This window comes from Sapajus apella, unplaced genomic scaffold, assembly GCF_009761245.1.
Source record: "Sapajus apella isolate SASKATOON/1434 unplaced genomic scaffold, GSC_monkey_1.0 scaffold37, whole genome shotgun sequence".
NCBI classification, from domain to species: domain Eukaryota; kingdom Metazoa; phylum Chordata; class Mammalia; order Primates; family Cebidae; genus Sapajus; species Sapajus apella.
This window is the reverse complement of record NW_022436977.1, coordinates 9528353-9555397: the sequence shown is the minus strand read 5'-3', so window position 1 is coordinate 9555397 and position 27045 is coordinate 9528353. Positions and strand designations below refer to the sequence as shown.

General features: G+C 41.7%; 1 protein-coding gene across 1 annotated transcript; it reads right to left on the bottom strand.

The window, feature by feature from the left end:
• Positions 1-391: 391 nt before the first annotated feature.
• Positions 392-17419, bottom strand: LOC116564593 (surfeit locus protein 1). The gene is made up of 2 exons (XM_032297874.1): positions 17387-17419; positions 392-1201 (listed from the first exon to the last, which is right to left on the bottom strand). Exons 1-2 carry the CDS (start codon positions 17417-17419, stop codon positions 497-499), a joined length of 738 nt encoding a protein of 245 aa, XP_032153765.1. The 3' UTR covers positions 392-496.
• Between the last annotated feature and the right edge of the window lie 9626 nt (positions 17420-27045).

Here is a 27045-nt window from a genome sequence, read left to right as displayed (position 1 = left end):
GGTCTTTTCAATAAACCAGTTCCTGGATTTATTGATTTTTTGAAGGGTTTTTTGTGTCTCTGTCTCCTTCAGTTCTGCTCTGATCTTAGTTATTTCTTGTCTTCTGCTAGGTTTTGAATTTTTTTGACCTTCCTCCTCTAGCTCTTTCGATTTTGACAATAGGGTGTCAATTTTAGATCTCTCCTCATGTGGGCATTTATTGCTATATATTTTCCTCTAGAGACTGCTTTAAATGTGTCCCAGAGATTCTGGTATGTTGTGTCTTCGTTCTTGTTGGTTTCAAAGAACATCTTTATTTCTGCCTTCATTTCATTGTTTATTCAGTCAACATTCAGGAGCAAGTTATTCAGTTTCCATGAAGCTGTGCGGTTTTTTTTTTTTTTTTTTCAAGGTAGAAGGCCCAGAAGTTTTATTTATCCCAAGAGCACATGATCCAGCATAAAGGTAATGTTTTCAAATACGTCATTATTCAGGGATAGGGCTTTAGCAGCTGGTCTCACACACCAGGTGTTCCACATACAAATTTCTTAATCCACAGGTATGATGTAGCTGCAGAGAGTCCATACCAGGTTATGATGTACTGCAGATGCTCATTCCTCAGAGTGACTCTGGTTTGCCCTCCAATGGGTCCTCCGGGGACTGTGCTTTTGAAGTCAGCATCAATGAAGATGGGCTCTGCGCCTGTGATTCTGGCCATAGCCTCCAGGTCCCGGTAATGCCAGTGGTTCCTTTCTGGATTGTTCTTGGGTACAAAAGGCTTCCTGGTTTCTGTCAGCCTCACAGTCCCAACGAGGTCCACTTCTCTCTCAATCTGGCCTTTCTGCCGGGTTTCAGGATTCACTTTCTTCCTGGGAACGAACCCTCTATTTACCAGGATGGTGATTCCCAGGTCGGCGCAGTGGAAGGGAGTGACCACATAGGCCCCAGTCTCGGCTGAGGAGGAGATGCGGCCGGCCTCCCGGGCCTCCCGGGCAGGGTCCACCATAGTCCGGGGCATCATATACAGCTCCTTGGAGTGGTCAAAGCACCCCCTGACTTTCACTGGCCTATACTCCAGATTTTTCAGTTCCACTGGGTCTGTGGGCAGAGGGACAGGCTCGGCCAGAACTCTAGATTCCAACTCTGCAATCAGGTTCAGCTTCCACTTCCGACGCTGGACCTGCCACGTCCCCAAGCCAAAAGCAGTCACGGGGATGACGAGCTGTGTGGTTTTGAGTTAGTTTCTGAATTCTGAGTTCTAACGTGATTGCACTGTGGTCTGAGAGACGGTTTGTTATGATTTCCATTCTTTTGCATTTGCTGAGGAGTGATTTACTTCCAATTATGTGGTCAATTTTAGAGTAGGTGCGATGTGGTGCTGAGAAGAATATATATTCTATGGATTTGGGGTGGAGAGTTCTGTAAATGTCTATTAGGTTTACTTGATCCAGGTCTGAGTTCAAGTCCTGGATATCCTTGTTAATTTTCTGTGTGGTTGATCTGTCTAATATTGACAATGGGGTGTTAAAGTCTCCCAGTATTATTGTGTGGGAGTCTAAGTCTCTTTGTAAGTCATTAAGAACTTGCCTTATGTATCTGGGTGCTCCGGTATTGGGTGCGTATATATTTAGGATCATTAGCATTTCTTGTTGCATTGATCCTTTTACCATTATGTAATGTCCTTCTTTGTGTCTTTTGATCTTTGTTGGTTTAAAGTCTGTTTTATCAGAGATGAGAATTGCAACTCCTGCTTTTTTTTTTTTGTCTCCATTTGCTTGGTAAATCTTCCTCCATCCCTTTATTTTGAGCCTTTGTGTATCCTTGCATGTGAGTTGGGTTTCCTGGATACAGCACACTGATGGGTTTTGGCCTTTTATCCAATTTGCCAGTGTGTTTTTTGATTGGGGCATTTAGCCCATTTACATTTAGGGTTAGTATTGTTATGTGTAAATTTGATCCTGCCATTTTGGTGCTAGCTGGCTCTTTTGCCCATCAGTTGATGCAGTTTCTTTGTTGTGTTGATGCTTTTTACCATTTGGTATTTTTTTGGAGTAGCTGATACTGGTTGTTCCTTTCTATGTTTAGTGCCTCTTTCAGGAGCTCTTGTAAAGCAGGCCTGGTGGTGATAAATCTCCCAGTACTTGCTTGTTCGCAAAGGATTTTATTTTTCCTTCACTTATGAAGCTTAGTTTGGCTGGTTATGAAATTCTGGGTTGAAAGTTCTTTTCTTTAAGGATGTTGAAGATTGGCTCCCACTCTCTTCTGGCTTGTAGGGTTTCTGCTGAGAGATCTACTGTGAGTCTGATGGGCTTCCCTTTGTGGGTAACCCAACCTTTCTCTCTGGCTGCCCTTAGCATTTTCTTCTTCATTTCAACCCTGGTGAGTCTTTTGATTATGTGCCTTGGGGTTGCTCTTCTTGAGAAATATCTTTGTGGTGTTCTCTGTATTTCCTGGACTTGAATATTGGCCTGCCTTGCTAGGTTGGGGAAGTTTTCCTGGATAATATCCTGAAGAGTATTTTCCAGCTTGGATTCATTCTCTCTGTCACATTCAGGTACCCCTATCAAACGTAGATTCGTTCTTTTCACATAGTCCCACATTTCTTGGAGACTTTGTTCATTTCTTTTTACCCTTTTTTCTCTCATCTTGCGTTCTCGTTTTATTTCATTGAGTTAATCTTCGACCTCTGATACACTTTCTTCTGCTTGGTCAATTCAGCTATTGGAACTTGTGTATGCTTTGTGAAGTTCTCATGTTGTGTTTTTCAGCTCTATCAATTCACTTATATTCCTCTCTAAGTTGTTTATTCTTGTTAGCATTTTGTCAAATCTTTTTTCATGGTTCTTAGTTTCTTTGGGTTGGGTTAGAACGTGTTCTTTTAGTTCACAGAAGTTTCTTATTACCCACCTTCTGAAGCCTGATTCTGTCAATTCATCATACTCATTCTCCATCCAGCCTTGTTCCCTTGCTGGTGAGAGTTGTGATCCCTTGTAGGAGGAGAGGCATTCTGGTTTCGGGTGTTTTCATCCTTTTTTTGCTTGTTTCTTCCCATCTTTGTTGATTTTTCCACCTGTCGTCTTTGTAGTTGTTGACTTTCAAATTGGGTCTCTCAGTGGATGTCCAGTTTGTTGATGATGAAGTTATTTCTTTCTATTCATGCCCGTTTTCCTTCTAACAGTCTGGCCCCTCTGCTGTAGGACTGCTGAGGTCCACTCCAGATGCTGCTTGCCTGGGGATCACCTGCAGCAGCTGCAGAATAGCAAGGGTTGCTGCCAGTTTCTTCTTCTGCTATCTTTGTCCCAGAAGGATACCCACCAGATGTCAGTCTGAGCTCTCCTTTATGAGGTGACTCTGAATATACGGGGGTCAGAGAGCTGCTTGAGGAGACAGTCTGTCCTTTATAGGGGCTCAAGTGCTGAGCTCAATCGAGAGAGTTTCAGATTGCTGTTTTTTTGTGGGTGTGGGACCAGCCGAGCCTGATCATCTGGCTCCCTGCCTCAGAGTCTTTTTTTTTTTTTTTGGTGGATGATTGATGACTGTCTCCCAGGTGTTCCAGTCACCTGTTGAAAAGGCACCAGGATCTGTGGGATTTCCCCTGCGGTAACCCACTGTGCCAGCTGAAACAGCTGCGCTAAGATTCGTGGTATTTATCTCCTGGCCTGGCTCCCTTTTTCAGTCCCCTTTTTCATCAGATGAATGGGCAACTCTGCCTTCCCAGAGCTCCAATGGCCAGCTGAAACAGAGCCCAGACCCGTGTATTTTGTACGGAGAACCGTGGCGCCGGGGCACAGGCAAAACAGCTACGCCGGCCCAACCAGCCTCGCTGGTAACCCGTGGGGCCCCCCCGCCTGGGAATCTCCTGGTCTGTGGGCAATAAAAATTCGTCTGGAAATGCGGTGTCCACTCACCCTCTGCACTTTTGCTGGGAGCTGCAATCCTGAGCTGCTCCTCATTGGCTATCTTGGATCCCTCCCCCGTATCAGTCATCTAAGCTCAAGTCAAAAAGACTGGCTTGGCTAAGTAATTCATTATGGTACCCTTCACCATGAAGTTATGTTCTACCAGAAAAGGGTTCCCCCAAACTTGCTTTTTAGGATTTAAGGAGTGTATCTCCTTAAATTTTTTTATAGCGTTTATTTGAAAATGCTTTAAAAACTGCATGCTTTTTACAAGTGATTGTGATTCTTCTACTCAGCCCACTGCCACTGGGTCATGGGGTTCTCCTATCCTGCCCAACCCCACTGTGCTCTCCCGTGTTTAGCCCCCAACACAACCCCATGTCTTGTTTGCTGCCTCTGTGTATATATTTATTAGCTTATTTTGTATGTTAAGAAATAACTTATTTCGTATAAGAGAAATAATGAAATGGAATATGTACATTCATAAAGCACATGTCATCTTGTATTTTAGAAACAAAATGTTCAATCATTTCTAAATTCATACATTAAAAAAGTGTTTGCATACTTGAAGAGTTAAACTTTGTAGAAAGTATCTCATAAGTGAACTGGCTTGTGGGATTTACTGAACTGGCTTCAGTGGGATATACTGAAAATCATGATTTAGGATTTTACCACATAGTAGAATTACATTACATTTCACCTCTCCAGGCATAGTGGCTCATGCCCGTAATTCCAACACTTTGCAGGCTGAGGCAGGAGGATTGCTTAAGAACAAGAATTCAAGGCTGTGGTGAGCTATAATCATGACACTGCACTCCAGCCCTGCCTCAAAAAAAAAAAATTACAACTCAATAATAAAACTGATGTGTGAGTGTGTGTGTATCATTGATTCAGACTGATATTTCTTTCTCCCTTCCTTCCTTCCTTGCTCTCTCTGCCCTTGGGAAAACAAAAACAATAAAAATCCTCCCAGGGACAGTCTACTGAAGAGCTGATTTCTACATAACGCATAAACTATACTATTCATGAATTTTAAAAACTGACTTAAACTCTCAGGTGATATCATCATTATTTTCTTTGTTATTTCTATTGCATAAAATCTGCAGAATGATGAGGAGACTAAGGCTCTATTTACAATAATATTCAGCAGCCAGGAATGGTTAACTATCTTCCTTTTCCCCATAAAGTGCAAGAGAGAGCAATCACCCAAGTCAGGCTAGTAATGTCCCCCATCAGATGCTGCGGTCCCTCCTGCCTCAGTAGAGGAAGGCAGCATGGTTTTGTACTAGGTTATGGGATGAAGGCTGGGATGAATTTTCTGGTTTGTCTGAGGTCAGTCTTCTAGCAAGACTTACTTTATTTTAAAACTTTTTTAACCTAATTTGTTTTGAGACGGTCTCACTCTGTTGGCCTGGCTGGAGTGCAGTGCTACCATGATTGCTCACTGCAGTCCTAACCTCTCAGGCTCAAGTGATCCTCCCACCTCAGCTTCCTGAGTAGCTGGGACCATAGGCATGTGCCACCATGCGTGTTTAATTTTTCAAAGAATCTTTTTTTGCAGAGATAGGGTTTCACTATGTTGTCCAGTCTGGCCTCAAACTCCTGGGCTTAGCCCATCCGCCTGCCTCCTCATCCCAGAGTGCTGGGATTACAGGCATGAGTCACTGTGCCTGGCCAGCAAGACTTATTTTGCTTCAAATTTTGTTTCCAGAACATTAGGCACCAATTCTCAATATAGAATTCTAACTACAGAAGTCACAAGTTATAAGGGATTTTTGAAGCAGTCATTCTTTATGTCCATCTGTGTCTTTCTTTCTCTCCACTAGCATGGATAGTTTGGAGTTAACTATAGAGCAGATACTTAAGAAATTAATCCCACATGATTCAGGTTCAAGGCGAGAAAGAAGGAGAGAGTGCAGTTCTGGTACCTTGATGAAACACTTTATTCCATCTGCAGAAGTGGCTGCAGCTCACATGTGTGACTCATGTTGGAACAGTGGGCTCACATAATAGCATCACGTGCTGGCAAAGGGTTCAGACCACAAGCCAGTTATCTCATTCTGCTGATGCAATCCTGGAATTTCCTGAATTGGAAAACAATTTAGGACCAAAAGGGAGAGACCCTGGGCTGTTTGATTAGGGCATCAACTTTTGCTAATTCTAACCATCCTCCCCCTACCTTATTTTTAATCTTTTTGGCATTTTCTATTTCCTTCTTCCCTTAGGTGTGAGGTAATAATACTAATTGGTAACAGTTACAGTGTGCCATTGTGCCAGGTACTCATCTAACAGTTTTAATGGTCACAACAATCCTAGGAGGCAGGCATCCTATTTTTTCAGATAAGGCAACTGAGGTGCAAAAGTCCTGTGTTATTGCTTTAGGTCACACAGGAGAAAATATAAGGGTCTTCTCTTTGAGATTTACACGTGAGGATCTTTGCTTTTAGTGATAAGATTGTGTCTAAGTTTTCCAAGGAGTCCCACTCTTAGAAATACCATGACTGCCGTAAGCTGTGACAGATGTTGCTACCAAAGGGGGGTCAATGGCTCTGGTCGTCCAGTTTTAACCTCTGTATCAGAACTTTGTTTAAATTATATTTAGCATGTTTTATTTTTCTACTGTTGTTTCAGATTCTTCTTAGTATTTTAAGATTGTCTTTGGTGTTCTACCAGAAAAGGGTTCCCCTACCCTTGCTTTTTAGGATTTAAGGAGTGTATCTCCTTAAAATTTTGTACAGCGTTTATTTGAAAATACTATAAAAACTGCATGCTTTTTACAAGTGATTGTGATTCTTCTACTCAGTCCACTGCAACTGGGTCATGGGGTTCTCCTATCCTGCCCAACCCCATTGTGCTATCCCGTGTTTAACCCCCAACACCACCCCATGTCTTGTTTGCTGGCTCTGCATACTTATTTATTAACTTATTTCATATGTTAAGATTATTTTCAGATAATAGCATATGGTCAGGTCTTAATAATTTTTTATACCACACTATTTTGTTCTGGATATAATACCAATATTTATATAAATAGACCTAGGTGGAAGGATTGCTTGAGGCCAAGAGTTCGAGACCAGCCTCAGCAACAACATAGCAAGACCCTATCTCTACAAAAAAATAAAAAAAATTAGCTGGATGTGATGACGCATGCCTATAATCCCAGCTACTTGAGAGGCTGAGGTGGCAGGATGTCTTGAGCCTAGGAGTTTGAGGCTGTCGTTGTATCACTGTACTCCATCCTGGGAAGCAGATTGAGACCCTTTCTTTAAAAAAAAAAAAAAACCAGACAAGGAATATATTAGTTTGAGAAGTATCTTTAGCTGTCACACAAAAAGTGAATACATCCTTCCCATTCTATCCTCATACAGGAATGGAGAGAACCATAAATATGTAAAAACCTTAGAGCCGTATTCATGATGGATTCCATTAAGCCCTGGGCATTTTGGTGCAACAGTTCCACCTGACAGCTATGCCAATCCCAACCACAGCAGGAAGAGTAGAAACACAGATCCACTAGACATTGATGGTTCAAACTTACTGCCTGGATGCAAGGTGCCCAGAACAGGCATTTCTAACCCCTTCTAGCAAGGGATGAAATTTAAGGCCTTTTATTACTTTTGAGACTGAGAGTTCAACTCTTGGTCTCACATGTTCCTGCAATTATAGAATATTTTGAAGATTAAAGTTATGGTTCTTTAACATCACCTGTAGTTCAGGGGCTCAGAACACTGTCCTTTTAAATCTGACACAAGGCAAGTGCTACTGCAAGACTCTTTTCTTATCTGTCAAGGTTTACCTTCGTGTAAAAAAAAACAAAAACACAAAACACAAAAACAAACAAAAAACAAACAAAAACACCCAGACATGTCATGCGAAGCTCATGAAGGATAGAGAGAACTCTGTGGACAAATTAAATCTATTATCACAGATATGAAATTAACCCAACACAATTGATGCTTTATTGCTTATTTGAAGATAAATTCCTGTTTTGCCCACCCCTTCCTCTACCGAGTACATTTTGAATGTAATCAGTAGACCTAACAAGTTAAGAGTACCCATAAATGAGGATACTAATAGGACTTAGCTGATTTGTCCCACAGAATCCTGAAAGTGCTCATGAATTGGAAGCGCCAGGAATCTCAGAAGGCAGGGCTGTGTAGGGGGTGTGTGTGTGTGTGTGTGTGTGTGTGTGTGTGTGTTAAATGAACCTGATAGCAATAATTTACACATACCCTAAGAATGACCCTGTTTGGCAGGTGCACCTGAATGCTGTTCAGAGTTCCAAGCTAAGGAATCTGGGAGGGGAACTATCCAGAGATTTATTCTTTATCTATAAGGAACATCTGGGCCCCATCCTGTCCTGTGGAATGTGGGCTGTACAGAGCATTGAGGCCCTTTGTTTTGGGTTAAGTGAAAGTTTCCAGGTGGAGATTTTAGGGGACAGGGGCTAAGTGAAAATGATATAAAAACTGCATGCTTTTTGCAAGTGATTCTGATTTTTCTGCTCAGCCCACTGCCACTGGGTTGTGGGGTTCTACTGTCTTGCCCACCACCCCTGTGCTGTCCCCTGTAGTAGCCCCCAATATGACCCCATGTCTTGTTTGCTGGCTCCGGGTGTCTTCTTTGGCCTGTCGAACCTGATGCCATCCCCATTGGAGTCTATAAAGGTTTGGCGCAAAAGTGCGTAAATAGCAAAGTCTGGGACTGTTTGAAGGCCTGTATATGCAACAGTTAGATTCCCTGGTTACTAAACACACTACAAGTAATCAGGTCCCACCTCTTCCCAATACTAGTAATGGAGAGGATACTTGGAAACTGAACCAGGAATAGAGAAGAGTGAAGATGAAATGACTCATTTAAAACAAATTCAGTGATCTGTGTTTGAAATGGTAAAGCCTTTTTCAAGTTCCCTGACTGAATTTCAAAATAACAATCACCAATCATACAACCACAAGCAAGAGGTAGAGAGATGAACAACCTCAGAAAAAATACAGTGTCTCTCTAGAGACATTTGAGGCAGGAGAATAGTGTCTGGAGGCAGGGAATCTACGGTGGATTCCCCCTGACTTGTAGAACTAAATCAAAGGAAAACCGCGACCTCCCACATCTAAGTAACAAAAGGACCACTACTCCCTTTGCAAACCACGCTTTCTTTTCTGAGCAGCAAAGGAAAAATTGAAAGTACTTCTGATTAGTTGTTTTCCTCAATGAGTGTGATTGCTAGCCAAGTCTTCATTTGCATAGAAGTGTAACTTTGTAACTTCACTTTAGCCTCTGGTTGGTTGCTTTCTACAACCAATCAGATGTTTGCAAAGAGTGTAACCTTTGTAACTTAACTTTAGCCTCTGATTCGTTGCTTTCTGCAACCAAACCTCTGATTTTGGGCCACTAATTCATTTACATGAGATGTACACCAAATGGCAAATGGAAACCTCTAGAGGGTGTTTAAACCTCAGAAAATTGTGTAAGTAGGCTTTTGAGCCCCTGTGCTTGGGCCACTCCTGCTCTGTAGAGTGTAGTTTTGTTTTCAGTGAATCTCTGCTTTTGTTGCTTCCTTCTTTCCTTGCTTTGTTTGTGCATTTTGTCCAGTTCTTTGTTCATGATGCCAAGAACCTGGATACCCTCTACCAGTAACACATTGACCTTTGGGGTTACGTGAAGAAAAAGGCAGCTGGCCTCTTGATTGCCCTAGAGTGTGCTATTCAGTCACACTTCTTGAATTAGATGTAAATATACATACAGTCATAGCGATGAAAAACACTGAGAATGAATTTACCAAAATTTATGAAAAAACTGCATTGGAAGGATGGATTAGGGGAAGCTGAGGGAGTGTAACTCCTCTACCATAATAATAGATAACTTGGATAATTTCTAAAATTGATGAATAAATAGCAAAGTTGCATATTTAGAAATATGAAGGTAAATGCTAGAACATGAAAAAATTGAAAACAGTTACCTCTAAGGAGCAGAACAAGAAGATGAACAAAGCAGAGGATCGCTGTTGTTTATTACATACTTTTGATGGTTATATGAGTTTTTAAAACATTATGGACTAGTTATTACTTTGAAAGTGATATGTTATATAGTTATTAGTACATTAGATTATTGACTTTTCAGTTAATAATTTAGAGGTTGCAAACTTTAACATGTCATAAATAAAATAACCCTGTTCCCTTCCAAAAGGAACCATATTGTCTTCTTTCAGGACGCTTCTCATACAGCAGTTAACTCTTTAGGGGAAAACAGAAGTTTCCTGGAAGGAGATTCCAGGAAGACATTAGAACCCCAGAAGGGAAGCGAGAAGGCTGTCTTTCAGTATATGCATCACTTTCTCTATAGGAGCTGGAATATCTTTGCAGTAAATGGCTGTTACTTTTCTAGAAACTGAAAAGCAGTTGCTTTGTTATTTAAGAACATTGTTGAGATATAGTTTGAGGAGATAAACTGTGGAATACCCTACAAACAAACAATACCTTCCTTATTAATTATGCGGGGTAAAAACACTCTTTAAACCTATTTTTAAAACACATTATCTTGGCTGGGCGCCGTGGCTCATGCCTATAATCCCAGCACTTTGGAAGGCCAAGGAAGGCGGACCACAGGGTCAGGAGATCGAGACATCCTGGCCAACATGGTGAAACTGAGTCTCTACTGAAATACAAAAAAAAAAAAAAAATAGCTGGGCATGGTGGTGTGCGCCTGTAGTCCCAGCTACTTGGGAGGCTGAGGCAGGGGAATCACTTGAACCTGGAAGGCAGAGGTTGCAGTGAGCCTACATCACGCCAGTGCACTCCAGCCTGGCAACAGAGCAAGGCTCTGTCTCAAAACAAGCAAACAAACAAAAAATTATCTCTTCTCTAATATTAGGTAATGCCCCAGGCAGAAATCAAGACCAGTTCCAGATACAATAGGGAAAAATCTCCCTGGTCAGGAGACATAGGTCTGGCTTAAGTATTTGGTTATTCGGTACAAAGAGTAATATGGATTATTTAAAGATTCCTTTGAGGAAAAATGGAATTCTCTCTAGAGTCGTCTTCTCAAGAAGTAACTAAATATTATGACCAAAGTGGCGATCTGAAGGAAACAAGCTGTTAAGCAAAGAAAGTCTTAAATTTATTCCACTTCCTCATAAATTTACCAAAACAAGTTTCAGTTCAGTGACTAATACATTCTTGTCTTTCCCTATAAAAGTGTTCTCCCAGTTCAAGTAGGGATTCTCTTTAATGAGATCCAGACTATAAATGATCTTAAAGCATAAGAAATAACCAAATGTCATGAGGAAATTTCTAGGAATTTCGATAAAGCCTTGAAACCATGACTTTGTCTAACATCCATCCTTCCGCAGTGGCTCTGCAAGACCTAACAGTAGGGTTCATCACATATTTTAAAAGTCATGACAGCATTCCTGAAGAAATATAACAGGTAAAAACAAAACTGTATCATCAGCAATAATTTCAAAGCAAACCAAGTCTCAGCTTGTCTCTAAAAGTGTTCTGGAACAGTATTTGGAGATTTCGACCTTACATTTTTTTTATCTCCTAAAATTATACTGTAAGTGTTTGCTTATTGGATAATGGCATCCACTGTTGAGGGCAAACACTGTCTACAAAGAAATAATTTAATGGCAAGGTTTGTTTTAGTCCATTTTCTACTGCTTTAATAGAAAACCACAAACTGAGTAGTTTATAATAAACAGAAATTTACATGCATATCTTGAAGATATTCCAGGTATCTGGAGTATCCAGATATTCATATATATCCAGATGGCTACAATAAAGTGAATAGCATAATAAAGTAAGTCACACACATTTTTTGATTCCCTACAGGATATAAAAGTTAAGTTTACACTATACTATATTCTATTAAATGTGTAATAGCACTATGTCCTAAAAAAGTACATACTTTAATTTTAAAATATTGCAAAAAAATGCTAATGATCATCTGAACCTTGAACAAGTTGTAATCTTTTTGTTAGTGGAGAGTCTGGTCTTGGCGTCGATGGCTGCTAATCAATCAGGGTCATGGTTACTGAAGCTTATGGTGTCTGGGCATTTTTAAAAATAAGATAACAGTGAACTTTGAATATCAATTGACTCTTTTTTTTTTTTTGGAGACAGAGTGTTGCTCTGTCACCTAGGCTGGAGTGCAGTGGTGTGATCTCAGTTCACTGCAGCCTCCCACTTCCTGGTTTAAGTGATTCTCCTGCCTCAGCCTCCTGAGTAACTGGGATCACAGTCATGCGCCATCATGCCCAACTAATCTTTTTGTGTTTTTTAAGTACAGATGGGGTTTCACCATGTTGGCCTGGATGGTCTCGATCTCCAGACCTCATGATCTGCCCACCTCATCCTCCCAAAGTGCTGGGATTACAGGCGTGAGCAACCATGCCCGACCAACTCTTTTTGTGAAAGATTGCTCTGTAGCATGTGATGCTCTTTGAAAGCATTTTCCCCACAGTAGAAAATTTTCAAAACTGTAGTCAATGCCCTCCAATCCTGCCCTGCTTTATCAACTAAGTTTACGGAATAATCTAATCCTTTGTTGTTACTTCAGCAATGTTCATAGCATCTTCACCAGGAGTAGCTTTCATCTCAAGAAACCGCTTTTTTGCCCCTCTATGAGAAGCAACTCAACTGTTCAAGTTTTATTTTGTGATTGGAGTAATTCAGTTACATCTTCAGGCTCCACTTCTAACTCTGGTTCTCTTGGTATTTCTACCACATCTGTAATTGTTTTCTTTACTCAAGACTTGAACCTCTCAAAGTCATCCCTGATGGTTGAGATCCACTTCTTCCAAACCCTCGTTAATGTTGAAATTTTAATGTCCTTTCCATGAATCACAGATGTTCCTAATGGCATTCAGAATGGCAAATCTTTCTCAGAAGGTTTTCAATTTACATACATTTCCTATATCCATCAGAAGAATCACTATCTATGGCAGCTATAGCCTTGTGAAGTGTATTTCTTAATTAATAAGGCTTGAGAGTTAAAATTCCTCCTTGATCCATGGGCTGCAGGATGGATCTTGTCTCAGCAGGCATGACAATAACATGAATCTCCTTGTTTGTCTCCATCAGACCTCTTGATGACCAATAGATTCTATTGAAAATATTACTGTTCACTAACAATACACCTGGTCATCCAGGTATATTGTTAGTGAACAGTAATATTTTCAACAGAATCTTTTTTTTCTAAGTAGTAGATCACAACAGTGGGCTTAAAATAATCAGTAAGCTATGCTGTAAACAGACATGCTATCATCCAGGCTTTGTTGTTTTACTTATAGAGCACAGGCAGAGTAGATTTAGCATAATTTTTAAGGGCTCTAGGATTTTCAGAATGGTAAGTAAGCATGGGCTTCAACTTAAAGTCAGCAGCTGCATTAGCTCCTAACAAGAAGGTCAGCCTGTCCTTTGAAGTTTTGAAGCTGGGCATTGACTTCTCCTCTCTAGCTATGAAAGTCCAAATGGCACCTTCTTCCAATAGAAGCACCTGCCACTTCACCTTGCACTTTTATCGAGATGGCGTCTTTACTTAAACCTCATGAGCCAACCTCTGCTAGCTTAAACTTTTATTCTATAGCTTCCCCACTTCTCTGAGCCTTCATAGAATTGAAAAGAGTGGGGGCCTTGCTCTGAGTTAGGCTATGGTTTAAGAGAATGTTGTGGCTGGTTTGAAATTCTATCCAGACCACTAAGACTTTCTATCAGCAGTAATTGTTTCACTTTCTTATTCATATCTCTACTGGAGTAGCATTTTTAGTTCCCTTCAGGAACTTTTCCTTTGCATTCACAACTTGGCTACCTGTTTGATACAAGAGGCTTCTGACCTATCTCATCCTTGGACATGCCTTTCCCCATAAGCTTAATCATTTCTAGCTTTTGATTTAAAATGAGTGACGTGCCACTCTTCCTTTCATTTGAACACATAGAGGTTATTGTAGAGTTGTTAATTTGTCCAATTTCAATATTTACGTTTCATGGAACAGGGAGGTCCAATGAGAGGGTCAGAGATGGGAAAATGACCCAGTCAGCGGTACAGTCAGAACACTGATCACAGATCATCATAACAAATGTAATCATAATGAAAAGGTTTGAAATATTGCAAAATTTAGCAAAATCTGCCATGGTGACATAAAATGAGCATGTGCTGTTGGAAAAATGGAGCTGATAGATTTGCTCGATGTTGCCACAAACCTTGAATTTGTTAAAAAAAAATGCACTATCTGTGAAGTGCAATAAAGTGAAGCACAATAAAACAAGTATGGTTGCATTTGGTTAATGATTCTAGAGGCAGGAAGCTCAAGATCAATGGGCTGCATCTGGTAGGGCCTTTTTGCCATGTCATTGCATGATGGAAGTCATCACATGGTAAGAGGGGGCACAAGACAGGAAATTGGGCCAAATTTCTCCTTTTTATTAGGAGCCCTCTCCTGGGATAACTAACCCATTCTCAAGATAATGGCATTAATCCATTCATGAGGGCAGAGCCCTTGTGACATTTTCACCTCTTTAAGGTTCTACCTTTTAATATTATCACAATGGCAATAAAATTTCCACATGAGTATTGGAGGGGACATTCAAACCATAGCAGGGTTGAATGGATTTTTAAATTCATACTTGGTAAAGAGTCTGAAATTGTAGCATTTCGTATTTGTTTGAGCCAAGCCTTTGAGAGAGAAAAATGATTCAGTTTTTCATTCAAAGAGGGCTTGGTTCCAAAGTTTAAACCAAATCATAAGATGAGAGTTTAGCTTTATAAAAAGTAACCATAGAGAAGGGAACAATACAGGCTATGACTCATGGGCAATTTCCCATCTTCCTTCTAGGCAGGAAAACCAAAGAAACTTTTACTGAGCTGGGAGAGAGGAATCGGACAAAGAGTAAGAGGGAGAGCAAGAGCTAAGGTGCAGCCTGGTCCTGGGCCCCTATAGTCAAACCCATGGTAGGGGAACTGGTTGATGGAGCTTGGTTCAGTCATCAGAGCAGAAGGAGTCTTGCCTCACTTTCCACGTGGAGCTGTAGGAGGGGACCTACACAGTGCACAGTGTCCTGTTGCACTATGGGTAGCCTCAATAGAGTAGAACTGCTGCCATAGCATGTTTGGTAGATGAAGAGAGCTTGAGTCAGTGCTGCATTGGTCTTCCATAACCTAGAAGACATCTGTGAGTTCCTGCATCAGCCTCAAGTTGAGAGAAAAAACAGGGTGCACAGATCAGGTGTGCTACTTAGAGACAGATGAAGAATAGCTGGTAGAAGAAGAAATAAAGAAATGTGGAATGCTATATTGAAGCCTTCTTTCTTGGATCCTGAATAGTTCAAAGAACTAAACCTCTTTTCCGAGAGATACAGATATAAAACATCAAGCAAAGTCATAAAGCAACTCGGGCCATAAGTGTGGAGGCTCAAGAGACATTTGGAAAGACTGGGCTTTGGAGAAAGAGACAAGATTTTAGAGTGAGGCTTGAAAGAGAACCCGTTGTGAGTGATGCAGAAGCTGAGGCTGACTTGGGAGATAGGGGCAGAGAGGACACGAGGGGAGGACCACACCAGCCTGGGAGAGCCTCAGCTCAGGATATGCCTGTGGCCAGCCGAGGAGGATTCTGTCTCTAGCTGGGAGGAGAGGAGATTTCTATTCAGGAATCAGCCTACACTTTCTGTTTCTCTTAAGGAAAGATAGCTGCTTACCTCTGTTGATATAAATCGAAGCCCACCATGCACACCTTGTACATCCCTGTGAGAGAGTGGTGCATACACAGGCTGGGATGAAAATGATGCCCCTAGGGCTGTAAGATGTACTCTTCCTGCACAACTCTGTCTCAGGGCCCTGCCTAATGCATGCACTGAACTCATCATCCATCAATGGAGGCTCAGTGTCTATCACGGCTGAAGCATCCTGAGGGTAGGGTCAGCAGGAGAATGAAGGAAAGCCACCAATGAAGGGATGGGAGATTTTTACTGAAGGTCAAGTCCCCCCTAGGTAACCCTAAAGGGCTTGAAAACAGAGCTATTCTACACGGAGGCCTTCTTGGAAGTGGGGATATCTAGATCAGAGTAAACATCTTAGTGGGCATCACAGGTCTCCACAAAGAAAAAGAAATGAATTTGGAATTTTGGATAACTTGGAAAGTTGAAACCAAGTTACCAAATTTTTTTCCAAAAATGGTATTATTTGCCCAATGACTGTTCACTCATTAGAATGGCATTCTTTGCTTGAGGGAAAGATTGATTCAGCCAGCAACAAAGAAGGCAATTGAAAGGCTGAAAAAGTGTGTGTGTGTGCGCTTGTGTGTGAGATCTCTGTGTGCATGTGTATGTGTGGTCTGTTTGTTTAAACTCAGAGCAGGCATACTAGCTTGAAACCCTGCACGTGCAATAGGTTTGAAGTCAGATGCAAAGAAATGTAAGTTTATTTGTTGATAAAAATAGCCCCTCATTTCTTTTGAAAAAACATCATTTCTTTTGGAAAAATAACCAATTTAGAATTCAAATTTAATTCAAAGTCAAACTCAATGCTTAGACTTTTAAAAAAATCTCCTTTTCTCTTTGCCCCAGGGCTGTGCTGTGAGTGCAGGTGGCAGGTGGCATGTACCCAGCACTGCACTGGAGAGGAGGGTGTGGGCCCCTGTGACCTCCACTCCTTGCTGGCCTCAGCTACGGTCTGTGTCTCCTGTGTGCACCACTGGCTACTGCTCCTGCCAGCCTGTGCTGTGGAGGCTGGCGGTGCTTGTGCTCAACTCCTGCTCAAGGTGTCTGCCCTTCTCAACTGGAATCCAGTCCTCAGGGCCGTGGCCCTCTCAGAGACCGTGACTCCTGCCCAGAGGCATGTGGCCTCTGAAGCTCACCCAGAACACAGACAACCCCAGAATCCCCATGGAAAACCACTCTCCTAGACTGCTGTTCTACTTAATTCCCATGTCAGTGTGGGGCACTCTTTAAGGCAGTATCCTTCAAAATTACCAGATGGAAATGGTGCATCCCTCCCCTGAACTGTCCCCAGCCCTAACCTCTGGAGGAGTCACCAACGTCAGGTTCTTGCTCCCTACCCAGCCCCATTCACAGAGCTGGAGAGCCCTGTGCTCCTCAGCCTCTCTCTAACATCTTCCTCCCAAACCAGGAAGGGTTTTATTGTCTTTTTGTGTGACGGGAAGTGGCCATGACCTCATATCCTCTACCCTACGATTTACATTAAAAGTTCTCAACTTAGCCCTCTATACTTTGGATCGACATATTTAAAAGCAATGTTTTGTAAGTTAAAAACAGAAAAAACCCTGTTCCATCTCAGATGGTTGGCCTTTGTCATCAGTATGCAGGTCATCAGCCTGTTCTCCAGGCCATCCCTACCCTGCCCCTTCCCAGCGTTCTTGTCTGGGGACCCTGATGCTTGCAGACCCCACAGCAACTGGCTCTGGCTGGGATGGCCACTGTGAGATGCTAGCAGGACATAAAAACAGTGGTGGCAAAGGAGAAGGCTTGGTATTTCCCTCTACTTCCTCTGCAGGAACTGACCCTGTAGACGCAGCTTCCTTGTAGTAACGCCATCTCCTCCCTTGTCTTTCCAGTCTTGCTGGTGTTGTGAATCTCTGGGTGATTTTGCCATCAATTCTTTGGTTTCTTACTTTCTCCATTTAGTTTATACGCAGTTATCTAAGTAATTTTGTAATTTCTCTCTGTCACAAGCTCTTAAAGTGGTTTCTGTTTTCCTGGTTAGACTCTGACTGATATACCTAGCTCTAGCTCTCAAGACTCCTTTTTTTTTGAGACAGTGTCTCACTCTGTCGGATCTCGGCTCACCGTAACCTCTGCCTCCTGGGTTCAAGTGATTCTCCTGCCTCACTTTCCTGAGCAGATGGGACTGGAGGTGTGCGCCACCACACCTGGCTAATTTTTGTATTTTCAGTAGAGGCAGGGTTTCCCCAGGTTGGCCAGGCTGTCTGAAAACTCCGGACCTTAGGTGATCCACCCACCTTGGCCTCTCAAAGTGCTGGGATTACAGGTATGAGCCACCACACAGGGCCATCAAGACTCTTGCTTCTGAAATGGGCTTTAAGAGTTCAACAGTGACCCTTTGCATTCCTGCTATAAAAATCCTAACTATTCTTAAGACATTTTTGCTGCCCAGAATGTACTCCCTGCATGATTATAGCGCCCAGCTCTCAGATGTTGTAATACTCATGTGATCTTTCTTTGATCCTGCACCATGTGTCTTAACTCTTATTTTTGCAGATTATATCCCATTCAATAGCATCCAAAAATCTGGTGCTAACTTTTTGGAGAACCCAGGTTAACGAAGTAGTGGTGTGTATGCTCAGTTGTAACAAAGCAGATTTTACACACTAACCAACGTGGATGCAGTAAAGAGTTTTAGAATATCAGCGTGTAATGACTGATAATGACTAGTTCAGCAAATACCCTAAAGTTCAAAGATCCAAAAGAGTCAACACAGAGGTCACACAAATCAAATGTTGGGCAAGACAGGTGGTATATATGGGAAGGTAGGTCCTATGTGTTACAAAGGCAACATAGGGACTGTGAAATCCAGAGAGGATGTGTGTGATCTCATAGGGAGGTTCTCCACCCAGTGTCAGGTGATTCTGCCATCTGATAATCGGGACCCAGTATGATGTAATTTTTGAATTTTTAAAGAGAAGCCAGAAATCTAAATCGTATGTGAAAATCTCATAACTTGTAAAATAATATCAATTACTTTAAGTAATAGAATTACTTTAGTTAATATTAATTAACTAAAAATATTTTAAAACATTGTGCAAATTTAACAAAATCTGTCTTGAGCTACATAGGATCCCAAGTCACCAGCTTGCAATCTCTATCCCAATTTGACATTTTACGTTGCAGCGATATACATGATGTGCTCAAATAATGCTGCCTTAACATAAAAAAACTTGCAGACATGTTTTAGACTTGCCTTCATAATATGGTGTATTTTTTGGAAGATTCTGATTGGTATGAAACCTATATCCTCTTTAATGGTGGGCCAGATTTGTAAAAATATTCAAAAATAACAATAACATGGATACCTTTTATAATCCGAAAAAATTTGGCCCACCATTAAAGGAGGATATGAAATCAAAATTTGGTGGGCCAAATTTTTTTTTAATATTTATTTTACTTTAGACGCATAGTATGTCTGGCATTTCTCCCCAAGTTATCCCTCCCCTTCCCACCGCTGTCTCTCCCCTCCCCCTCCCCCCAACTATCCCCAGTGTGTGACGCTCCTCTCCCTGAGTCCACATGTTCTCATTGTTCAGCACCCACCTGTGAGTGAGAACATGTGGTGTTTGGTTTTCTGTTCTTGTGTCAGTTGGTGGGCCAAATTTTTTATCCAGAAAAGTATTCCAGTAACTTCCCATTGCTCTTGGCTCCCAAGCTAAATATATCTAGCACAATGCTGGAGATTCAAAGACATACTCAAAAAAATCTCTGACTTCAAGAAATTCACATTCAACTCCTTCCAGGAGGTAGAAGGCTATGACTGTGGCAGCAGGGCATTCCAGCCGCCTGAGGGAAGGAATGTGGAGGAGCCTGGTTCACATATTTAAAGCGATATAGCCCCGTACTACTTCTCAGATGTTATCTCTGCCAAGAAAGCTGCACTGTTTTTCTGCCTTTGTGTGTTTGTGCATCACACTCCACTTCAGCCTGCTGAAACATCATTTGAACTTCAAAACTCAAATACGCTGTATCCAAAACTCTGTTCCATACAACATTTTGTTTGTATTTTGACATTATTTTGTACTTCGAAATGCAGTTTCTTGAGTTCTTGTCTTAGTCTTCCTAGACCACAAAGACACTTAAGGTATCATCTACATAGGGTCTTTCATCGTGGTAGGGCCTAGCAGGATGGCGCACACAAAGTGGGCACTCTTAAGATTTGTCTTGCTTAGAAGATGCATTCTCCATCTAGTGGTAAAACTGGAAAACTGCATGTAACTTTTGCCTTCTCTAACACAACTATGATGTAAAACTGGAAAAATACCAAATAATTTAAAAACAAAATAGTGCCTCATTGATACTACAGATTGTTCAAGCCTTAATCTATTTCGATAAAACTGTGAAAAGGTATGTTACTTTTCAAGCTGACTTAAATATTTTTTATAGCATTTTTTATTAAAGCACTTTATCCAAGCTGGGTGTGGTGGCGTCTGTCTGTAGTCCCAGCTGCTCAAGAGACTGAAGCGGGATGATCACTTGAGCCCAGGAGTTCAAGGCTGCAATGTGCTGTCATCATGTCTGTGAATAGCCCCTGTGCTCCAGCCTGGGCAACAAAGTGAGATCCTCTCTCTAAAACAAACAAAACTTTGTCCGAGAAATTTCTCTAGATCAGGGGTCACCAAACCCTCGGCCGTGGACTGGTTCTGGTTCGTGTCCTGTTAGGAACTGGGTGGCACAGCAGGAGGTGAGCTGCGAGTGCGCATTACCGCCTGAGCTCCATCTCCTGTCAGATCAGCAGCAGCATTAGATTCTCACAGAAGCACAAACAGTATTGTGAACTGCTCATGCGAGGGATCTAGGTTGCGCACTCCTTATGAGAACCTAATTAATGGCTGATGATCTGAGGTGGAACAGTTTCATTCTGAAACCTCATTAGCCCCAACAATCTGTGGAAAAATTATCTTCTAAAAAACCAGTCTCTGGTGCCAAAAAAGGTTGGGGACTACAGGTCTAGATGATAAAAGATGATAAACACAATCACAAGATTCCTTTAAATAAGTTTACTTTTTATATCAAGCTTAGACAAGGATTAGTCACTGTTGATTTCTTTCTTTCTTTTTCTTTTTTTTTAGATGGATTTTTCTTCTTGTTGCCCAGGTTGGAGTGCAGTGACTCGATCTCGGCTCACTGCAACTTCCACTTCCCAGGCTCAAGTGATTCTTCTGCCTTAGCCTCCCAAGTAGCTGGGATTACAGGCGTGCACCAACATGCCTGGTTAATTTTGTATTTTTAGAAGAGATGTGGTCAGGCTGGTCTCGAACTCCTGATCTCAAGTGATCCCCTCTCCCTGGCTTCCCAAAGTGGTGGGATCACAGGTGTGAGCTTACTGCTCCTGGCCTATCACCACTTCTTTCTGACTCGTGACTAAAGGTAGATATTCTCAGACACTTCTAGTTCAGCAAACTTGTATTTGTGGAATTCATGAACTAAAGGATTTTCTACAATATCTGGTTCTTAGTAGAATTCAAGCTATTAATCACTCAAGGTTAATTCCAGAAAAGTTAAGGCTAACTCTAAAAATTGTACATTTTTACAGTAGTGTTTACAGTACTATTGGCAGTAGCTTGGGCCCTGCCCAGGAATCTCGGGGTCTTCCCTGACTAAGCTTCATGCATTTGCAGCTTTTGTATTCCAGTTTCTCCTTACTCTCCATTATCCAGGTTTAACAGGATTTCAGGGGAAAACAGTTCTTACCAGGAATGGTGTCTACCCCGGTTAGTTGGAGACCTAGCTTTAGCATTGGTAGTTTTATTTAAACTGGCTTCCTAAAAGAAGAAAAATGAAAATTAAGGTACTTTTGATATTCAGGCTAAAATAAAATGATGATATAATGTTCTCAGAGGTTGAATTTTTAAATGTCATATGTTATGTAGACCAACAATCCCCAAGCTTTTTGGCGTCAGGGACTAGTTTTGTGGAAGACAGATTTTCCATGGACAGGGATGGGGCGGGGGTGGGGTGGGGGTGGGGGTGGAGGCTGGGGGAGGGGTGGTTGTGGTGGATGATTCTGGATGAAACTCTTCTACCTCAGATCATCAGGCATTAGATTTTCTTAAGCAGCATGCAACCTAGATCCCTTGCATGTGCAGTTCACAGCAGGGTTCCCGCTCCTATGGAAATCTGATGCCTCCACTGATCTGACAGGAGGCAGGGCTCAGGCAGGTGATGCTCGCTTGCCTGCTGTTCACCTCCTGCTGTGTGTCCAGGTCCTTAACAGGCCACGGACTAGTATGGGTCTGGAACCCAGGGGTTGGGGATCCTTGGTGTAGAGTCATTCTAATTTTGTTCTGTTCGGCTCTTATATTCTTAAGCAAAAAGTGTCTGGCATTAACTACAATTATTGTGGTACAGTTTGCCCATTGGCAATAGATTGAAAAACATGGCCACCATATTTTGCAGTTCTTTTCATCAATAGGTAGAGAAACTACCGGTTTTCTACTAGTTCTCCACCTCTTGAATCTAGGTTGACCATTTGACTTGCTTTGACCAATAGAATGTGGCACAAGTGACAATGTACAAGTTCTAGAGACTCAGCTTCAAGGTGCTTAAGGGCCCTAAAATCACTATGTAAGGAAAATGGTCTAGTCTACTGAAGAGGAGACAACATGAGGGAGAGAACTAAGATGTCATGGTTGACAACTGGTGCGAACCACCAGTCCTATGAGTGAAGCTATTTGGATCTTCCAGCCCAGCTGAATGCAGCCAACTGAGTGAGCGCACGCAAACCCAGAGGAGGAACTGTCCAGCTAACCCACTGAGCATGTGAAGTAAGATAGATGTTAGTCAAAGCCAAGCCATTGGGCCAGCTCAAATTCAAGGGAAAGGGAGATAGCTGATATGTGGAACTCAAAAGAATTTGCAGTTATTTCCATCCATCATAGTATCTATGTTTTATTTATCTGTTGCTTTGTAACTAGCTATCCCAAAGATTAGTAATATAAAACATACACCGCAAATGTGTCCACAATTCTGCAGTTTGTGTTTGCTGGACTTATGACAGTTTACTGCCTGCAGCTGGGAATTCAAGATCGTTTTATGAACATGTCTGGTGTCTCACTGTGATGGCTGGGACATCTGGAGCTTGGCATCTTTCTCTCTCTACATGCTCTATCCATCTGGGTAGCTGAACCTGTTTCCATGGTGGCTTGGGGCTCCAAGAGGGCAAAATTGCAAGCTGCCTGGTCTTTTAAGGCCTGTACCCAGAATCTGCAGTGTCACTTCTGCTGCATTCTGTTTGTCAAAACAAGTCACAAAGCCAACCCAGATTCAAGAGGAGAGGAAATCAACTTCATGTCACAATGAGGGGAATAGAAAAGATTTTATGCTCATCTGTAATCTACCATAGTTTATTCTTTGGCCATAGATTATTTATGTTTATTCTACATGGAAAATATATTCATATCCTCCCAAGAAGCCCCAGTTGGATCTCTCATTCAATATGAAAGCAGTTTACTGTTCAGAATCTCACTATCTGCTCAGGTCTAGATGTGGATTAGACTGCTTGGGTGCAGCTTTTTCTCGGTCTGGAAGATTGTGAATTAATAATTCAAGTTATCTGTCACCATCACCACCCTCCCCCAGCCCCACAAACCATGATGTGAAAGCAATGAGATAACTGTAAGAGACACTCCCATTCCCGAGGGAAGGAGATGGAAGGTCCATGGCAGGCACAGGTTCTTCGCAGTTCTGAAATCCAGCCAGGCACATGTTGCCAGTTCCTGTGACTCCATAGGCAGGACTGTTTCTCAGTGAAGTCTTGTTTCTGCTCCTTGCTAATGGTCACTTAATTCACTGTATTTTGGCTGTTGGCTCCATCCTGAGACCTTTTCCCTTTTCCATGACAAATGCTTCATCTTTGCAGCTGAGTAATTCTCAGTTGGTGTCTCGCTCATGGAAAGTGGGGAATCCAGAGGTCTCTCTTCGTTTTGAATTGCCTTTGTTCCTTTAAGTCTGTGTACAACTCCTTTTAAGAAGTGGGTTTTCTATATATTACAGCCTACTCCATTAGGCAAGTCACACCTACATCCACACATCTCTTGGAGCGGGATCTCTCTGCTTTGAACTGTGAGGTCTTATAACAGGTCTTACAGCCCCACCCTCAATTTAATCTTGTAGACCAAGGTCACATTTTGTCAGGAGGTTCCTGATACCATTTCTTACATTGAGAACCCCTGGGGAGAGAGTTTTATTTTCCAGCTCAGCAATCTGTAGGCTGGAAATCCTTTCTTTACATTATCCTTGGAAATTGAATTGCTCTTCTTCTTGGTTCATCTCTCCTTCCTGTGTTTTATCATATGCAGCTAAAATAAGCAAATGAGCCCCTTTGGCATTCGACTTGGAAATCTCCTTTAGCCAGATCAAGTTTTCTGTCTTCCATGTTACTGTAATCATCAGCTTCACTAACTGTCCCCCTACTCTGAAACACAGATGACCATCTTTGTAGCCTCCATTAACAATGTCCGTGCTGCCTTGCCATGCTGTGATCCTTCCCCATGGCTCAGTCTCAAAATCACCTGTAGTAGGCTTCAGTTACAGCAGCACCCCACTTCCAAAGACTAATTTCTGTTTTAGTTTATGTTTTTAGTAAAAAATCACCCCAAAATTTAATGGCTAAAAATAACTTTTTTTTTTTTTTTTCTGAGACAGCCTCACGCAGTTACCCAGGCTGGAGTGCAGTAGCGTGATCTTGGCTCACTGCCACCTCTGGCTCCCAGATTCAAACATTTCTCATGCCTCAGCCTCCTAAGTAGCTGGGACTAGAGGCGTCTGCCACTGCGCCTGGCTAATTTTTGTGTTTTTTTTGTAGGGACAGGGTTTGGATAGGCTGGTCTTGAACTCCTGAGCTCCAAGGAATCTGCCTGCCTCGACCTCCCAAAGTGTTGGGATTAGAGATGTGAGCCACTGTGCCTGGCCCATGTTTTTAACATATCATGAATGAATGAATAAATAAATGAATGAAGTAACCAAATCTTACTGAAAAGGGATTTATAAGTAAACATGTTTACATTAACAGAAGCTATCTCAAAGTTTTAAGCAACTCTTGACTACTAATAACCAGGAATAATTAACAAAATTTGAAGGGGGAACTGGTCTTATTGTTGGATATAGCTTGCTGAAATGTTTAAAAGAAATGATATATTTAGGATTTGCTTTAAAATAATTTGGAGAAGTGGGAAAAATGGGTTGAGGTGTAGATGAAATTGACTATGAGTTGACAATTATTTAAATTGGGTTAAAGCTACATGAAGGCTCATTATGCTCTTCTGTTCATTTTTATACATTTGAAATTTCCATAATAGTTTTAAAATTTCATGTAGAATATTAAGGGGCTGAAGAGCATTAGAAGATTTGTGTATATTTTTTGCAATGATTAATTTATTAATATTCCCACTTTTCCTACTTTAAAAAAGAGATTTCTATCTTCATATGATGGAAAGGAGGTATTTTAAAAGATCATCTGGAAACTTCTTTTGTATTATCTTCATTGACTAGACAACTTGAGCATACGTCGATGTTGCCTTTAACATGTAATAGATCTCATTTTAAGATATTCCTGTAACTCTGAATGCATACCAAATTTCTGTAAAGCAAATCATTTCCCAGTTGATTTTCATTCCATTTTGAAGACATGCTCTCATACCTCCTGTTGACTTCCCTGTGTGCTAATTATAGCTCAGGGCAGGAGATGGAAACTGCAGAAGCTCATATAAGCCCTAGCATTTTGTCTTAATCTGAGGCTCAAGGCAGGTATCTGATGCAATGAGTTTTTATGTTCTCTGCCTGGATCAAAAAGAAGCCAGGAAGTGCAGGAGTCTGCTCCAGCAGATGCCACCCTCAAGCTGACACCCGCTTTGCTGGCTCCGATAAGTAGTCTGAGGAGTTGCTCATCTGCTGGTAGAATTCAATGAATACAAGGGTTTTAATTATTATACATCTTCCATAGACATGTTAATATTGGGGAATATAAAAGAAATAAAGCTTGGTGCCTGGTATCAATGAACCTAAAGACATAAAGGGCCCGGGAACAAATACAGCTTTAAAGCGTAATCTGATACTTTCTACCCAAGGCAACACTGGAACTAGAAGAAAACCGTTATGAGTGTATATCCCAAGCATTTGTTTAAAGAATCAGGACTATGGGCCAAAATCATCCAGTGACAAAGTCCTGCTCCTGAGTGAGCAGTGGAATAGATGATGGAGTTGTTTGTGCAGAAGACAGGTGGCTACTAGCCTTTAGGCAGGGCAGAATGCTGCTCTTACACCCCTAAATGCACCTAGAGTTATAACCAGGGAAATCCATTCAAGAAGAACCATTTTTTCTGGCATTTCTGCCCCTGGAATAGAGAAAAGGAGCCAATTGTAAATTTGTTTTAATAGAATTCTCTTTTTGGGGGCATTTGTCCTCATCCACAGTTCATATACACCCCACGTAAAATGCTGCCTGATTACAAAAGGTGGTTGGAAAAAGGTCAAGAAACAAAAATGCAGGATACTTGGTTTCTAGTCCCAAAGGCAAAGAGCTGGAAGTTGCAACTTCATCCTACAACTAGTAAATAGCTGAACCGATTGAAAAATTAGCTACTATTCTTGTATCCACAGGTGAGATGAGGACACAGGACAGACTGCTGCCCCCTAAGACTGGAGAGATAAACAGGTGCAGACAGGGAGTCAAGGCTTCCCAGGTGAAGACTCCTGAGTGGAAAACACCGTTGGGACCAGTGCCAAGGTAGGAACACCTGAACTGTAACTGATGAATTGGTGGAGATTCAGTCTGAACATAGCCTGAGAGTTAAAAATAACTCTAGGGGAACCCAGTCATAAGGGAACCCTCATGATTTTATGAGTTTTACCTCCAGGAGCTCAACCAGGATCTTATAGTAAATATCAGATAAAAATCTCTTTGTGCTTCTGGCAAGGGATGGGAGAGAAGGAAGCATTTTGAAATATTCCAGAGCATTCTCTTCTTCTTAACATATTCTCCTGTCTGGAGAAACTATTTAACTAGAGCCTAACCTGCTGGGGTTTTATCAGAACAGAACTCAACTGAGAAAAAGAACATACCTAACTCCAGCCCACTCCAGCCATCATCTTTCACTAAGGGCAGAGGTAGGGGTAGCAGAGAACCGAGAAGCACCTGTGAAGTTCACAGTCCAGAGGTCTAGGCTCACCGAAAGGCTGAGACCTAAACACAGCAGTAAACAATGCTTTCCTTTCCCCCACACCATATCACCACATTATTAAGGCCTGTTTACAGCTGTTCATTTTGCTATATACATCATGTCCAGTTATCAAGAAAGTAATTACACCAGCCAGGGTAACATGATGAAACCTTGTCTCTACAAAAATCACATAAAATTAGTCAGGCATGGTGGGGTGCATCAGTACCCAACTACTTGGGAGGATTTCTTGAGCCTGGGTGATTGAGGCTGCAGTGA

Excerpts from the sequence above, each read along its gene's own strand:
- LOC116564593 (XM_032297874.1), bottom strand. The coding sequence starts at position 17,419 with ATGGCGTTACTACAAGGAAGCTGCGTCTACAGG. Across the intron at positions 1,202-17,386 it reads AAGGAAGCTGCGTCTACAGG|CTCGTCATCCCCGTGACTGC; the intron begins GTCAGTTCCTGC and ends AAAACCACACAG.